This window comes from Engystomops pustulosus, chromosome 1 (assembly GCF_040894005.1).
Source record: "Engystomops pustulosus chromosome 1, aEngPut4.maternal, whole genome shotgun sequence".
NCBI classification, from domain to species: domain Eukaryota; kingdom Metazoa; phylum Chordata; class Amphibia; order Anura; family Leptodactylidae; genus Engystomops; species Engystomops pustulosus.
Genome location: NC_092411.1, coordinates 153,256,977 through 153,275,189, shown reverse-complemented (window position 1 = coordinate 153,275,189; position 18,213 = coordinate 153,256,977). Strand labels below are relative to the sequence as shown.

The window sequence follows — 18,213 nt, the reverse complement described above, 5'->3', positions numbered from 1 at the left end:
TGTGACACAAGCCGATTTGAAAAATGGGGCTGTGTCTGAAGGATGAAAATGAGCTCAGTCCTTAGGCTACATTCACACTGCCGTTGCCCGCCGTACCGTAGCACGACGGGGAGAGGAGGAGGTGGTGAGCGCAGCTCCCCCACGCCCCTCCCCGTAGGAACATATGGCGCACAGCGATGTACTACGGAGAAAGATAGGACATGTGCGGCACCGTACCGCTTCCTTAGGGCGCCTGCGCCCATTGCCGTCTATGGGGGACGTATATCGGCCATATATATACGTCCCCCTGGCGGCAGTGTGAATGCAGCCTTAAAGGGTTAAAACACTACCAACAGGATACTGATAAATGTCTGAATTCTAGGTGCCCGATGGGGCTGAATATCTTTAATGTAAAACCCCCTTACAGTGTTTGTTTGTTCTGTAATTACAGTAAGCTTTTCCTTTTTCCTGCAGTGTGTTGTTATTGGCTTGCAATCTACTGGTGAAGCGCGGACACGAGAAGTTATGGATGAAAATGATGGTCATCTTGACCGCTTTGTGTCAGCTGCTGAGTGAGTATAACATGTACCATGCAAAGTGTAAATGGCTCAGAGGTCGCACTAACATTTTTCCAGAAGGGTAAAAATACTCCTCTCACCATTTTTGAGGAGTATTTTTACCCGAGGAGGAGTATGAAAATTTCGGTAGCACACTGCGCACACACTACACTACACTCACACACTGCGCACACACTACACTCACACACTGCGCACACAGCACACACTACACTCACACACTGCGCACACACACTACACGCGCACACAGCACACACTACACACTACACTCACAGCACACACTACACTCACACACTGCGCACACAGCACACACTACACACACACACTGCGCACACAGCACACACTACACACACACTGCACACACTACACTCACACACTGCACTCACACACTGCGCACACAGCACACACTACACTCACACACTGCGCACACAGCACACACTACACACTACACTCACAGCACACACTACACACACACACTGCGCACACAGCACACACTACACACACACACTGCGCACACAGCACACACTACACTCACACACTGCGCACACAGCACACACTACACTCACACACAGCACACACTACACTCACACACACTGCGCACACAGCACACACTACACACACACTGCGCACACAGCACACACTACACTCACACACACTGCGCACACAGCACACACTACACACACACTGCGCACACAGCACACACTACACTCACACACTGCGCACACAGCACACACTACACTCACACACTGCGCACACAGCACACACTACACTCACACACTGCGCACACAGCACACACTACACTCACACACTGCGCACACAGCACACACTACACTCACACTGCGCACACAGCACACACTACACTCACACTGTGCGCACACAGCACACACTGCGCACACAGCACACACAGCACACACTACACACACTACACTCACACACTGCGCACACAGCACACACTACACTCACACACTGCGCACACAGCACACACTACACTCACACACTGCGCACACAGCACACACACTGCGCACACAGCACACACTACACAGCACATACAGCGAACACTACACTCACACAGAACACTACACTGCACTGCACACACAGAACACTACACTGCACACACAGAACATTACACTGCACACACAGAACATTACACTGCACACACAGAACACTACACTACACTGCACACACAGAACACTACACTACACTGCACACACAGAACATTACACTACACTGCACACACAGAACATTACACTACACTGCACACACAGAACATTACACTACACTGCACACACAGAACATTACACTACACTGCACACACAGAACATTACACTACACTGCACACACAGAACATTACACTACACTGCACACACAGAACATTACACTACACTGCACACACAGAACATTACACTACACTGCACACACAGAACATTACACTACACTGCACACACAGAACATTACACTACACTGCACACACAGAACATTACACTACACTGCACACACAGAACACTACACTACACTGCACACACAGAACACTACACTGCACACACAGAACACTACACTACACTGCACACACAGAACATTACACTACACTGCACACACAGAACACTACACTGCACACACAGAACACTACACTGCACACACAGAACACTACACTGCACACACAGAACATTACACTACACTGCACACACAGAACACTACACTGCACACACAGAACACTACACTGCACACACAGAACACTACACTGCACACACAGAACACTACACTGCACACACAGAACACTACACTGCACACACAGAACACTACACTGCACACACAGAACACTACACTGCACACACAGAACACTACACTGCACACACAGAACACTACACTGCACACACAGAACACTACACTGCACACACAGAACACTACACTGCACACACAGAACACTACACTGCACACACAGAACACTACACTGCACACACAGAACACTACACTGCACACACAGAACATTACCCTACACTGCACACACAGAACACTACACTACACTGCACACACAGAACACTACACCACACTGCACACACAGAACACTACACTATACTGCACACACAGAACACTACACTGCACACACAGAACACTACACCTACAATCACACACTCACCCGCCCGGATCTGCGGGCACGTAGAGATGGAGCAGGACAGGGAGCAGCAGCCCCGCTGTCCACAGGTATCGCGGGGCCTGCGCTCTCGCTCCGGAGCGCTGCTGACACAGATCACTGTGTCAAGTGTCGCGCTGAGCGGTCCGGCGCACGCTGTGATCGCGCGACATTTACCTCTTTTGCAGCGCGCGCCGGGTCGCTCAGCCTGCGCGCTGCAAGGAATAATTGCCAAGCGTAACTTTACGCATGGCAATTATTTTGGGGGGTAATGGCGCCTCATCACGCGTCTATGACGCGTGGTGAGGCGTTAATGCGACCTCTGAAATGGCTATTATACACTTTGTGGTTACACGTATGTTAATGTGCACTGTTTTCTACTTTCCAGAGGTGTGTTCAAGTCCCTCGTCTTAAAACATTTCCCTTCAAATAAAGGGAAGCGTGAAAAAAATTTGCTGAAAAGGAAAAGTGAGTACCGGATAACTTTATTGCCATGTTTTATACTTTTTCACATTGTGTGTATTATGAACTGTGGTTCTTTATCTGATGTTCTGTTTGATAACCTTCAAAAACTTTGAATTATACCACACTGCTACGTCAAATTCTTCACAGAACGCGGAAAACCCCGCAGTGCAAAGATGTCCCGTGCAGAGTTTGTGGGATTAATCCGAAACAGTGAAGAGAGCAGTTCGGATTCTGAAGGCGTGTTAGACAGTGATTTCAACTCTTCTCCTGAGTCCTTACAGGACAATGATGATGTCATATTTGTTGAACAAACTTTTAATGGACACATAGTTCCTGACCGTGGTAAGGGGAAAAGAAAAGTCAAAGCTCTTATTGTGGACGGAGTTTCTGCTATCTAGTGACACATTTTGTGTCTTTTGCCCCCCTCCCCCCTATTTTCTAGGTCCAGAACAAGTGGAACAAATGAAGATTGATTTGTTGGCCAAGGTTGAAGAATTGGGAAAGGTTTTGCCTCTGAACACATTAGATGTACTCATAGACCAACTTGGGGGTCCTGACAATGTGGCAGAAGTATGTCTCTTACTTTTTCCATCTTCATATAATTTATATTGTCTTCTATTTATAAATGTTTTCCTCCATAGATGACTGGTAGGAAAGGTCGAGTGGTGCGCCGCCTTGATGGTGTGGGTTTTGAATCTCGAGCTGAGCAGAACTTATCGATAGATAATGTTAACTTGCGAGAGAAAGAACGTTTCATGAATGGCACAAAGGTAAGCTCATGCGACTATTTGATATCATCTAATACATCATTTCACCTGCTTCCCAGTCTATAAATCTGTGTATCCACATTTATATTGTGAAGACCCCTACGTGTATATGCACCTCTCTTTCAGTTATCTTTTCTTCCCTGTTTTTTTTTTTTTTTTTTTTGTTATGAGCCAGGCAAAAATGTGGAAGTGTGAAATATCCTATTATTACTTTGTGGAATACTTACCACTTGTTTCTTACACCTTGCTTTTCTTTTAAAATACATGTGAATAGTCTTTAGTTTGTTCAGTATTTTTCAGTTTCCACTAATAATGGTCACCATTTACTGTACATTTTAAACCCAGCTTGTGGCAATTATATCGGAGGCGTCAAGTTCAGGTATATCCCTACAAGCTGACCGGCGAGTAAAAAACCAACGTCGACGAGTACATATGACACTGGAACTACCGTGGAGTGCTGACCGTGCCATCCAACAGTTTGGTAAGTTTTTTTTTTTTTTTTTTTTCACCTGGATTAACTACTACTAGCCACTTCTGTGATGTTATACAGTTTCTAACTACATAAATTGTTCAGGTCGCACCCATAGGTCTAACCAAGTTTCTGCTCCAGAGTATGTTTTCCTCATATCAGAACTTGCAGGAGAGAGGAGATTTGCTTCTATTGTGGCAAAAAGACTGGAAAGCCTGGTAAGTTTATACTCTCTAATCCAGTAAAAGATATTGCAGCCTTTACTTTCTCCTTAGAGAATCACTGTATATTTGTACTTAAACAGGGCGCACTTACCCATGGGGACCGAAGAGCTACAGAATCAAGAGATCTCAGCAAGTACAATTTTGAGAACAAGGTTAGATTTACATTACAAAATAAAAGCCTTCATGAAAGATTAGAGTTACTACCAGTAGTTGTCTATGCACAGTCTTGCAATGTTACTTTCATTACATTGTTATTTTGTCTAGTATGGGTCACGATCACTGGAACAGATTCTGTCTGCTATTCTGAACCAAACACAAAGGGATGTGCCACCTCCGCAAGGGTACCCTGGAGGTCCCACCACTTTCTTTCAAGGTGAGTTGTTAAGAATCAGGGTTTCACTTTAATCGCTGGTTCAGGAATCTAAAAGCTTCAATTTATTTAGTCAAATCACTAAAGTAGCAATAGATAAAAATCAGCACTCCAAAAGATGTTGTAAGGTGAAAAAAAATGCACCTTTTATCCCATAACAGACGACGTGTAGGTTTTGAGCCTTGAGAAAAGCTCACAGAGCCGAAATGTTGTCTGTTATGGAAAAAAAAAGGTCCACTTTTTTCACTTACAACATGAAGTGCTGTTCTTTTTGTTGTTGTTTGTGGAGGGCCCCATAGCCCAGGCTCACCTAGCGTTCACTCACCTACAGATCATTCAACGTCTTGCTGCTAAGACTTTCACATTTGTATCTACCTTAGTATTTACTAGCAGTAACTGTTATTATTAGTGTGCCTATAGATTTAATTATAACAATCTTTATATAGCGCCATCAAATTCTGCAGCGCTTTATGAATCATATGGGACATATACAAATATAATCCTACATTACAGTCATATGGAACATCAGGAGTGATATTTTGTGAAGAGCGTGGCTTGGAGCACCACACCTCAACTATGTCTACTGCTTCTCAGATTACATTAAATAAAATTTACCATCTGGAACTTATGACCTCCTTATGGAGGTCACTTATGTTTTAAAATATGCAGATCAACTGAAAGTGCCATGGGGGGAATCGCCATAGCTCCAGGGACTATGGATTTTACCCCCTCCCCCCCCCCCAGAGCAATCATGAGATGTCACCTATTATGTTTGCAATGACATGCTGACGTAACAGGCCCGTTTATGTTTTTGATGGTCTCTAGCAGTGGCACTGTGTTGTACAATTCATTTTGTGTATTTTTCAAATGTTCTTGACCAAGTTTATTACTTCTATAGATATGAAGCAGGGCTTGCTGTCTGTCGGAATTTGTTGCAGAGAAACAAAATACAATGTTGTTGTTGACAAAGGTATGTGATTAATTGCCATTAAGATACTAGTGTATATATAGATTGTTTCTTCCTATGTGGATACCAGAGCCACCGTATAGGCTGAACTATTTCCTTTATGAGGACCTAGAGCAGTGATGGCGAACCTTTTAGAGCCTCAGTGCCCAAACTTCCACCAAAAGCCACTTATTTATTGCAAAGTGCCAGCACAGCAATTTAAGCAGTAATGTATTTCTCCTTGTTCATTGACAACTTTCAATCCTTCAGCCTTCCAAGGACACCAACACAGTTGAAATGAGGAGGGCAAATTCATCTATCATTGTAGGAAGATTCTGCAGGCAGATTCTTTAAGTTCTTTCTGGTGAACTTCATTCTGGGTTGATGGCCTGGGTGCCCACAGAGAGGGCTCCGAGTGGCCATAGGTTCGCCACCACTGACCTAGAGTATGTAGATGAGCCCAGAACAAAGCAGCCTTATAATTTTTATCTTGCCTCTGATGTCTTTGTAACATTGATGTCTCTCAGAATGTTCTGTGACAAAGTTCTTAAATCGGATGCTTGGTCTTGAGGTCCACAAGCAGAACAGCCTTTTTCAGTTTTTTACGGACACATTTGACTTTCTTATTGACAAGGACAAGAAGGATGGGAAATATGACATGGGAATTCTAGGTGAGTTGAATATTAATATTAAAGTAATATGAAAAACCTTGATTGGTCAGAGCTTATATTAAAGTGAATATATGTGTGTGTAACTCTTTCTTTATTCACATTCTTCTGTGACCTAGATCTAGCACCTGGGGTGGATGAGATCTATCAGGAAAGCAAGCAAACTTACTTGACACCAGGACATCCTCAAGATGGTCAAGTTATATTTTACAAGGTAAAGACTTTTTCAGCATGAAGTGTTCATTTACTTTGACCTTTTTCAGCATGGGTTTGTCTTCCTTTGCCGATATTTTCCTACTCTTTGTATATTAACATTATATTTTTGTCTCTAGCTCCATGATGTTATCATTTTTTTTTTTTTTAATCTCCACTGTTAGATGGACATGCCATACTGTCTACTCCAGCTCAGGACCACCTATCTAACTAGTATTGGTATGCTCTCTGCTATGAGATAGACAGGGTTCGGCCCCACTCACCCAGCCCTTCCCTTCTCTAAAGGAAGTTGTGCAGCTGGGTCGCACATATGGCAAAAGATAAAGCATGCTCTAACTATTTTCGGCCATAACCTGGTATGGTAACAGGTATGTGCTAGCCGTGCACAATGCACTTATATTGCAGTTATATGCTAGCTGTCATATGTACTGCTCCGGCCTATTATTTGACTCAATATCCTAGTTATTCTCTCTACTGTCAGATGGGTGCTTCTGGGATGGTGCATGAAGCCTGTCTTCACACATATGAACATTGACCTCTGAAAATAATAACATTGATTACTCTGGAACAGTCAGAGAGAAAATTCTTACTATACCTTAATCGCGTAATGACAACTATTAAAGAGTGCAGGACTGAATGGAGGTGGTTAAAGGTGCTCCTTAAAAGATTATATTTTTAATTTTTTAATTGTAATTATTACAAGTTTTTTCCTTTTTCTACAAAATATTAAAAACATGTATAGAAATATGCCAAAATAATAATGTAATTCAGAACAGTATAAAAATAAGAGGCCTTCAACAGTAATTAAACACTGCTAACATGTAAACAACTCACGGAATTGGACAGGTAGCCACATAGGGGCAGGTGGTGTCTGAGATGCCATAGGGGATGAAGATTATACTTTACTTTACCTTAGCCAAGGGTGCTTTTAAAGATCACCACCAAACTGATCCCGCAAGTCCCCCTTTTTGTTTTCATAGATCAGCGTGGATCGTGGCATGAGTTGGAACAAGGCTCTAGAGAAATCTGAACATCTTCATAGTCCAAATGAAGGCTTCTACCGGTCATACAAGGTTTGTGCATGTGGGGATTACTAAATGCCCTAGAATTTTCATTCTTTTTGCCTGAAACATTGAAAACGCTTACACCCCTCTGGACATTGAGACATTGCTTTTAGAATAAAGTAACACAAACAACGTGGTGTAAGTAAGGGAAAATTACCTTGTTGAGTAAGATTTGTCATACAGCACTGTCATCAATTTGTCCTAAATTCTTACTGTTTTACTAAATCTTGTTTATATGTGTCTATATAAAGTCTTGCTTAAACATTTTTATCTCCAGGTACGAGGCGACATGTACTCAGCAGTTTTGGCTGAACATAGACAAGGGAAACTTTTTAACTTGTACAAACCCAACATTGGCAAACAGAGCCAATCAGAAACCTTGGAAAGCTTGCTGAGCAAGTATTATAAGGTATGCTTGTTATTTGTAAACCCCTCATAGTCACCATATATTAACCATGTAATATCCCATAATTGTCATTTTGTAATGCCACATATTGGTCTGCTTTTTAAGAGTTTACATGGAAACTTGATGTTGCTAAGGGAACGCGAAAAGTAACGGCAGCATATGTTTAAACTACTAAGGAGGGTAAAACTGTTGGATTCCCACCACACTTGACCCCAACTGTATAGCCACTTTGGTGCAGTCAACCTTGAGACATCAGGGAGAAATAGGTGAAGTAGCAATGCTGGCGGTATTGCCAACCGTATGACTAATGACCTATAACATTAGTGTTAGAAAGGTTGATCCATTTCGATGACTACTTGGTTTCAAAATTCAAATTACTCGTTTTATAGAGCAGTTTGGTTTATCATGTGTAGTCCAGTGTAAGCTGACCTGAATAATAAGCTGAGGCACCTCATTTTACCACAAACAAACTGGAAAAACATGTTGACTAGAGTGTAAGCCTAGGGTTGGAAATGCAGTACCTGTCAGCAGCCTACTGTCGTCCCCTGTCGCCTGATGATTTGATGATTTGATTTTTCCCTGCTGGTCATGTGATCATGACATAATTGCAGGTCCTTTTAGCCTTAAAGACAACCTTTCACCACCCCAAATATGTCTTAATTCCACATGCCATGTTGTAGGGGCTTGCGTACTGATTCAGGGGCACTTTGAATAGTCAAAGACCGGGGATCAAATCACGGGAATGGTGAGGGCTAGGAGCAGAATTCCAGGATCGTCAGAGGAGGAGCTGAAGCACTAGTGTGGGGGCGTGTGTAAGTATGCTAAATTTCTGACACGATGCAATCAGCCATCCCTGTGTACCATCCTTATGTACTGTGAACATGCAGAGGGGTCAATCTATGCTACTGCTGTATTCTATGTGCCAAGCAAAGCAGCTGTACGCACCTGGTCGACTGAGTGGTCACAGTGCAGAGTGATGATGCCGGCAGCGCCCAGCAGACAGAGTGCTTATTGGATGGGGTCAGAAGTTTAGCATACTCACAAACACCCCCACACCCATGCTGCAGCTCCTCCTCTCTGACGATCCTGGACATTGAATAGTCAGAGACCGGGGCTCTCAGAAATGGTGGGGGCTAGGGGCAAAATTCAAAGTGACCCTGAATCAGTACTCAAGCCCCTACATCATGGTATTTGGAGTTTAATATATTTGGGTGGTGAAGGGTTATCTTTAAGTGATAACCATCCTGGGGGCTGCAGTAATTGAATGAATTCATTTATGATCCTGCAGGGAAACGCAGTGCGCTTAAGGGAAATCTACCATCAAAATCAAGCATGATAAACCAGGGGCATTTAATCATGGTTTCAGGCACCGTGACTGTGGTAAGCTTATATTTGTGATCCATGGCCTCCTTCCTCCTAAAATCAACTTTTGTAATTATTCTAATGAAGAGCCCCTCGGTGCTGTAGCTTCACAGGCTGCTACAGTGAGCATGGCAGGTCTCCCCCTGTAGCTCATTGTTACAGCCTGTGAATCTACAGCACTGAAGGGCTCTGGTAATGCCCCCATTGGCGTAATTTTAAAAGTTGATTTTAGAAGGAAGGCGGCCATGGATAACAAATATAAGATGATTACCAAAGTCACAGTGCTTATATCTATCCCTGGTGCATCCCTCTTGATGTTGATGGTAGATTTTCGTTAATACACACTTTTCATTGCATTTTTCTGCTATTCGTGACAAAAAAGTGGTGATACTCAAGTGAATACAGTGTGTCTTATGGATTTTTTAATATTCTATGGTTTTTACTGTTCGAACATTCTAGAACATTTCATACCCTAGCCAAGGGGGCTAGCAGTGAACAAGGCCCACTTTTGACCTTCAGGAAGGAGCACTTTTTTTCCCATGGTTAAGTTTTGCTACAACAGCTATTCCACTACTTGTTTTCTGCCATGGCATTCCTGAGTGGAGTGATTGAAACCTGACAGTTCCCTCTGTCTCCATCCTTAGCTGCCGCAATCAAGTGTGTTACGGGGTTAATCTGCCCGCGATGGCTGACTTTTTCACAGTGTCAGCTTGGTCTTAAGGGCGGGTATGCTTGTCCTCAGGTGACAAGTTGACGCTAATTAGGAAGAGCATTCTCATCCTCAGATGGCAATGTGGTCATAGTGTAGAATCTGTTTACACCGCCCCTTTAAAAAACAAAACTTGTATTGTTTATAAGGAGAAAAACTACACTTGATTTTTTTTTTTTTTGTAGTGATCACATTGTAGTGATCACATTTTTCTTATAATGTACAACTTTACTAGCATTCCTAAGGTTATTCTAACGTAAACATTTTAATAACTTGCAGGTGCCTGCAGAGGAGGCGCAGCAACATTGGGAACGTCAGTATGAATTCTCTTTACAGAACTGCTCCCATACCATGTGGTAAGACAATTTGGATATGTTCACTTTTATTAAGGCTTTCATTAAAACCAACAATATAAGCTTTTCCTCCCTTACATATAGTGGGTATGTTCAGGTATCATGTCTTTTGTTGCGGGTTCAGTACAATTGAAGTGAATGTGGCTGTTCCAAAGTCCTTTCCAAAATAAAATATACAAAGTCATCATCTGATGCCCATCGATGCAATGAGTAAAGTCTGAAAAGCAATCATCATTTTAAACCTATCAGTTCTAACCTGTACTGTAGAATGGTACCAGTTAGATTTTTGCTACAATATTTTCCGTCCATCTGGCCAGAAAGTTTGTGTTCTGAAGAGGAGAAAATGTAATAAACCAGAATTAACCCATTTCTGCCTTGCGCCATAATAGTACAGTGCGCATCAGGATGAGGGGGATATCAGCTCTGGGGTAGCAGTGCTGCAGCAAGATGTGGCCTCTAGAAACCAGGGGACTGTCTAGAGTAAGAAGGGTAATGGGAGCACAGGCAAGGTCAGAGAGGTGCTGGTAGTGGGAGATTCATTATTAGGGAAACACACAGGGCAATCTGCCACAAAGACTGTGGATCGGGTTGACAGATTACTGGGAGGGGCTGGTGAGGAACCAGTGGTCATGGTCCACATTGGCACTAATGACAAAGTAAGAGGTAGGTGGAAGGTCCTTAACCACTTAACGCCACAGCCCTTTTTCATTTTTGTGTTGCATTTTTACCTCCCCCACCTTCAAAAATCTAACTTTTTTATTTTTCCATGTACAGAGCTGTGTTATGGCTTATTTTCTGGTAACAAATTTACACCATATTCCCCCTCCCCCAGGGCCGCCTTTAATGTGCCCTGATAGGTGCGAGAGAAACTTGTGTATATCAGGGAGAGTGTGTGAGACTAGGATGGAATTTGGGGAACCGCAGTAAAAAGAGTCAAGTAATCTAATTGGTCAGGGAGAAACTATACTCTTTTAGAGAGTTTTCCATTAACAACCGCATTTGAAGATGTTCGGAGGCTTCATTTGCAAATTTTTGTGTATATAGTTTACTGTAGACGACAACATACAGCATTGTATAAATCTGTGGAAATATTTAAATGTTTATAAAAAGGATTAAAAAAACGGATGCAACAATTTTTAAACTTCTGCATTTTATCATGATGTATAGGAATGGAAATTGTAAAGCGGTGCATCAAGGAAAGGAGTGTGTACAGGGGCTACGTCTTCGACATTATTACATGCTGTGTGGCTCTCTGCTCAGGGTCTGGAGTCGAATGGCATCTGTGATTTCTGACATTACAGGCAGCAGCTACTTACAGATTGTACGCTTAAAAACCAAGGATAAACACAAGCAAGTGGGTAAGTAGCTAATGTCTGGTACCTGCTATCCACCCAATGTGGCCTGTCAGCTTTAACTTTTAATCTATTCATGTTAACAGTGGTTTTCTCTCTTTTATTCTTCAGGCATAAAAATTCCAGAGGTTTGTGTATATAAAGTCCAGGAGGAACTCAAGCAGATGGATATGAGTGTTAAGCGCAAACATGAGGAAGCTCGTCAAAATGCTCAGCGGCAGTCGTTGTCCCTCGTCCCCTCTGCATCTCTCTCTTTGGACTATTCTTTATTTCAGTCGGCCTCTTTTTCAGATCCAGTTATTTTGGACTTGACTTACAGTCCTCCACCTCCAACCTCACAGGAACAGCATGGCTCTCCTTATGAGACTCTAGGGAGCATCCTTTCCAATGACTTTGTTCTCAATGAGCCAGTTAATGTCAAAGAGATCATAGAGGAGATGCTACAGAAAGCAAAAGAGCCACCACCTACTGACCGTCAGAGTGTTATTCAGTATGGAGGGGAACAAAACAACTTCTGGGGAATGGGTTGACAAATCAGATTAACCCAGTAATACCTGACCAGCAGCTCTGTGCCCCAGCACCGTTTCAGCAGTCAGATGCTTGTGAAGCCATTCTAGCAGAAATTGAATTTTACTTACTCCATTACAAAACTGAGTACAGAAATCTGAAACAAATGGGAAGTCTCCTAGGCCAAAGCAAGCCGTACACCACTTATCATGTTCAGTGGACCAAGTGTCATGCCGATGCTTATAGTAACGAACAAGTCCCCATCCTTACTAACTGCCTGACACATCGGGTGCTGTAAACTTCAGTCTGTCTCTATTTTGTGGGACTTGTGCAGAATTCACAGCGGGAGCACAACACTGTGTGTTTCTGTGCTCCCTTGACTGACCGGCTTGGGGTGGGCTCAGACTACATGTTCCCAGTGTACATAGGTTCTTCTGTGTTCATGAGCTGTCTTCTCACAGCGCACAGCACTTTATTGTCTCCTCTGCCGAGCTTTATACACTGCTGGCTACACTAGCCTTCTGCAGAGCAATAGCATGTGTGATCAGTATAATGCATATAAGGAGAAGGGGTGGGAAAAGACTGATCTTTTAATTGTTGTTTTAACCCTTGCTAATCTTTGCACTATTTGCTGCCCCATGACCACCTCCCATGTGGATAGATGGGGCCTGGGTGACTGCTCAGGGTATGTTTGTATATAAATATTTATATCCATATCTGTATGTCTCAGGCTGGGTACAGTTTTAAGTTTTATGCCAAAGACATTCATTTCTTCATTTATAACATATTTAATTTTAGCATTTCCCAGTTCTGGTTTAAGTGCTTTTTGCTATTCTATTAGAAGCATAAAAGGGACAACTAGAGCACTTCTAGGTGCAATACTCTTTACAGACAATGCAAATGGAAGGACAAATCTTACTGGCCGGATGGGTAAATACACCGAACGTATTTCTATTGCACATACGAAATAACCGAATCAATCTTTATTCATATTTTATTCTGTTTTATGTCTGCCAGGGAAACGCTCCTGGAATCTATGAACCAAACATGTATTGACAAAGCTACTCTTGTGAAAAAATGTCATATTTTTAAGTTTTCGATAATTTCTTTATTTTTTTTGGGTTGCGACTGGACATTAAATTATTCAGTGTACTGGTAAGTAAGTTGAACTGATTTTAGGGACAATTTATTCTGTTGGCTGATGGGGATTAACAAAACTAGTGGTGTATCCAGATAAAGATGACCTTCTGCTTATTCTGTAAAAGGGATGTCCATTTTCAGCAGATAATTGCCTGTCTGGATCATTTTTCACTTTTTCTTAGATCTCTGCTTGCTGATATTCAACAGAGGCTTTATTGTTTGCTTCCTGTGGATAAAAATCCCTCCAGGGTTCATGTGATTTTACATGGTTGCACTGCTTTTTAAATTGCAGATTATTGCGTTATACCGGTGTTGATCCTCAGGAAATAAACAATGACGCTTCCTACCTAGATCTCATGAGGAATTGTTACAGAAAGTATATTGGAAGTTATATATCAATTATATGTTGAAAGTGGACAACCGCTTTAATGTCCTGAATTTCACAATGCCAGAGACATTTTTTGGCTTGCTGCCTTTCCTTCTTGAAAGAACTTTGAGTGGCTTCATTCTGTCTTCATTATATTCCCTGCCTACTTGGAATAATTAACCTACTATCCTCCTGACACTCGTTGTTTGACATGGCCATTTGGCAGACTATTACCACCTCTTAATCCAGGCACACCCTCTAGCCAAAGATTAAAGCTCGGTTCAAGGTTATCCCATGATTGGAGTTGTGCAAGAAAGCATTAATATATTGTGACTACCACTATAACAATTAATTATATGCAAAGTCCAAACCAGTGCCTTGCTATGTACACCGGATAGTGTGCTCGACTGCTGCATCTCTTATTTTATGTGTCTTTTGTCTTTAAATGCCGAATTTTATCTCAGGTATTTAACCCCCATTTACCTGTTGGGGGAGAATTCTGCAGAATAATTGTCTGGAATTTTAAGTGCATGCCTCTGTATCAATAATGGGGGCCAAGAGGAGCTGCTGTCCCCTCCATTCTGTCATATTATCTGTATATGTACCCAGTGAGATCACTTCAGTGCCTGTGATCGATCACATTTTACAGTTAAGTTATTATGGCTTGTGTGTGCTACTGATTCTGTGTCCTGACACACACAGGCCTTTTACGCATATTTATAAGTCTGTAATATATATGTATACAGTTTTATTTAGAATATGTGCCTTCAACTAATTCCTACGTTTTCTATTTGTAACTGAAGGCTGAACTCAGCCACTCAGTAAAAGTTTCAATGGCAATACCAATCTTTGAGTTTATCTTTTCATGTAAAGAATTTTTGTTTGAAGGAGATGTGCTACAGCATGTGCTTCAAAATGGTTTACAATTCATCTACAGGATACCTTTTATTTTTTTAAGGCTGTTTTGTTAAAACATGGGCTGCATTCACACTACTGTTCAAATCACCATTCCTTACCTCCAACCCCTGCTCCTCTCCGCAGCGCCGATGTATGCCCGCAGTACTATGGTACGGCGTGCATACATTGTGTGAATGTAGCCTAAAGGTGGATCCTGAAAACCTGGGCTAAAAAAAAAAACAAATCTACTGGATAAAAACGCATCCAAGGCCAAGATTTCTCTGTCCTGGTGGAAGTAATGGGAGAATCTTCTCAGAGTAGTCCTATGGAATCCTTCTCTCTTTATTTCTACGTGTTCCTAGATGTGAGTCTTCACGGTTGGTGAGCCTTTCTTCCAGGGAAAATGTTTCTCGGCTCCTGGTCGCAAGAGGTAAGAACAAAGTCCCCTGAAAGCAGTGGACAATCTGGTTAAAGGGGTAAGTAACATAAATATGGTGACAAAGGGAATGAGATCCCCAGAACTAATTTTTTTTTTTTTTTTTTAAAGAAGATTTTTTGTGGGCCGAAATCTCAGGTGGCTTTGTAAAAGGGTCAGAACAAAACACTAGTTCATAATCTCAGCAGACATCCGGTCGATCCCAATGAATGATCCCACAACTAAATGGTTTTATTCACCTTAGTCCAGAAATGGATGTCTCCAAAAATAGATCTTTGTTACCAAAGCAAATTCAAAAACAGATCCTTTTTATTCTCTCCACACAAAAGAAAATCAGCCAGAATTGATGAAAAGATCTCCTCTCTATCCCCCTGTTCAAGGATCCTACAGAAGATTCAACAGGATGAGGTACATGTCATCTTAAATGCTCCTCTATGGATAAAAAGAAGTTGGTTCACATTTATGAAAAATCTAGCAGAAGTACCACAGGAAATCGATCATAGGGCCTTTGTTTCACCAGAATTTTACCCGTCTACGTCTCTTTGCTTGGATACTTAAAGGCAAATGCTGAAGGAAAAGGGTAGGTCTGATGAAGTTAATGACATTTTAAAAGCCAGTAGAAAGCCTCTAATATAAGGCATATGTCTGAAAATGGCGTGGTTTCCTGGCATGGTTCTTATGACCATGTGATATTTCAGTTTTTCTTTTTAATAAATTAGCAAAGCGATCTATATTTATGGGGGGTGTCCTGTAAAGATTGGAAAAAGGGATCTGAATACTTTCTGTACCATGTGAACTGGTTCTCTAAATTTATTGAGATAAAGTGTCGTGAAGGTATTGGTATGCAACGAAACATACTTTTAGGGCCATCTCTATATTGGGTAACAAGTTTTGTCACTTGAAACTATACCTCCCATTATTGGCCAAACATGATGTGGCTTAACTATAGAGTTGTGGAGCTTGGGGACCGCATTTTCGTCGGGTTTCCTGACTATTTCTGATTTGTGCTGCATTTAAGTGGGGGTTTTGGTGACACAGATTGGGGGGTGTGACCAACTGACAACCCGACTGATTTGGATTAAGCGCAGGATTTACAATTCAAATTTTGTACACTCACGTACACCGGGAAGAATAAGGCGGACCTCAGCGGGGAAGCGATATAAGCAGCAAAATGGAAGCAAGATCTTGAAGAATCACGCTGGACTTCATCCTTGTCGGAGAACGCACCTTGGGGATTGCGACAGGACCGGGTAAGTAAATCTGCCCCATAAACTTTTTGGTAGGTATCCATGTCACCAGTCTTCATTCCTCTGTGACACAATCACATGTCCTCAAGCATCATGTTGTCCCCCACCGTCTTGTATGCTGAGTTTAACTGTGATATCAGATTTTAACCATTCCATGGCTGAAGATTTAAATGCTGATGAAGTAGCAGTATAAATTAAAAACATACATGATTATAATAATATAATTAGAAATGGGCAAATCGATTTGAATGAAGTGGAATTTGATTTGAATTTCACAGAAAATTCTTTTTTTTAGCTTAATGGACGCGAGCATAGCGTGTTACATGGGGCAGAGAACTCTGGGAAGGAGAAAGGAACATCCTCGATGACATCAAAACTGTAAGCCAATCAGGCTTATATGATGTCACAGCCCTATAAAAACTCCTATTTCTGGATCTCTCCCAAGGTGTGCGTTTTGGGGGACCTGTATACCTCAAATAGCAGTTCTTTTTTTTGTTACTGAAGTGAATAGGAAGAAATCTGTGTCAGATCCACACAGCTTTTGTAGTGATTTGTGCACCTCTCCCAGGGTGTCTATTTTGGGGTATCTGTATAACGCTAATTTTAATAGTTTTTTTGTTGCTAAAGTTGAGATATGTGTCAAGTCCACGTAGTTGATTAACCACTATGTCAGACAGAAAGATGGCTGGTGCAGCAGGCAGAGGTGGCAGCACAGTAAGGGGATGTCGCAGCAGGGGTGACTTTGAGGCCAGAACTGCCATTGTCATATAGCGGCAATGTGTTGATCAACAACCCAAAGGTTGTTGACTAGGTCATCCAATTCCTCAAATATAAACATCTGACAACCCCAGCTAAGAGTCCGTGGGTTCGTCAGATACAATTAGTTGGCATGGCCCAGGTGCAGGTCAGCGACCCTCACATGTCCTCAACCGGCCTCTGTCCTGTTCATTTCCCTCAGCCAGAGATCTACTAGGTGGTCTGGGCTCAGCGCCACTATACAGTGAGGACAGTCAGCAGCTGCTTGGCAGTGAAGAGGTGGGGCAGATATCTGCTGCTTTGTGCAGTAGGCAGGCTGTGGATACTGACACCATTGAGAATAGCAGTGACAGGGAAACTCAAATTGACTGTGATTTAGCTGATCGCACTTGGGAGCTGGTTGTAGCAGGGATTCATCATTGTCGGGTGAAGAGTGTCAGCTTGCGTGCAAGCAGGCAAGTCGCTACTATGGTCGTGAGTCAGGAGGGTGGCAGCAGTCCGAGGACGGGAGCCAAACAAATCACAATTCGCAGGTTAGCGGTAAAATCCCCATCTCCGCGGTGTGGCAGCTTTTTATTAAGTATGTGTCAAATCTACGGGCAGAAAGTTGAGCGTGGCCAGGGAGCTAGCGTTGGCACCATGGCCAGTGTCACCATCCAATGGCCTGGCAGAAACGGGTCTCTGATGTGGTCCATCCTGCCGGCGCAGCATCAGCACCTACTGGCACACATGCCGTTTCAGCAAGTCAAGGCTCCAGCACCTCGGCCGAAGGGAGCTGTTTGTCTTTTTGACATCATCTCCCGGTCCAGATGC

General features: G+C 42.5%; 1 protein-coding gene across 5 annotated transcripts in view; it reads left to right on the top strand.

Annotated features, from left to right (window-relative positions):
- Nucleotides 1-14,910, top strand: part of SBNO2 (strawberry notch homolog 2) — a 62,280-nt gene extending 47,370 nt beyond the window's left edge. For all 5 annotated transcript variants that reach the window (XM_072111586.1, XM_072111575.1, XM_072111602.1 and 2 more), the window contains 17 exons: nt 454-551; nt 3,071-3,150; nt 3,295-3,489; nt 3,590-3,717; nt 3,789-3,917; nt 4,260-4,395; nt 4,489-4,601; nt 4,688-4,759; nt 4,872-4,980; nt 5,876-5,947; nt 6,451-6,594; nt 6,711-6,805; nt 7,785-7,877; nt 8,146-8,277; nt 10,625-10,701; nt 11,866-12,056; nt 12,162-14,910. In XM_072111586.1, coding sequence (XP_071967687.1) covers nt 454-551; nt 3,071-3,150; nt 3,295-3,489; nt 3,590-3,717; nt 3,789-3,917; nt 4,260-4,395; nt 4,489-4,601; nt 4,688-4,759; nt 4,872-4,980; nt 5,876-5,947; nt 6,451-6,594; nt 6,711-6,805; nt 7,785-7,877; nt 8,146-8,277; nt 10,625-10,701; nt 11,866-12,056; nt 12,162-12,580 — 2,283 coding nt within the window. In that variant the 3' untranslated portion in view covers nt 12,581-14,910. The remainder of the gene's footprint in view (nt 1-453; nt 552-3,070; nt 3,151-3,294; nt 3,490-3,589; nt 3,718-3,788; nt 3,918-4,259; nt 4,396-4,488; nt 4,602-4,687; nt 4,760-4,871; nt 4,981-5,875; nt 5,948-6,450; nt 6,595-6,710; nt 6,806-7,784; nt 7,878-8,145; nt 8,278-10,624; nt 10,702-11,865; nt 12,057-12,161) is intronic.
- The last annotated feature ends 3,303 nt before the right edge of the window (nt 14,911-18,213 follow it).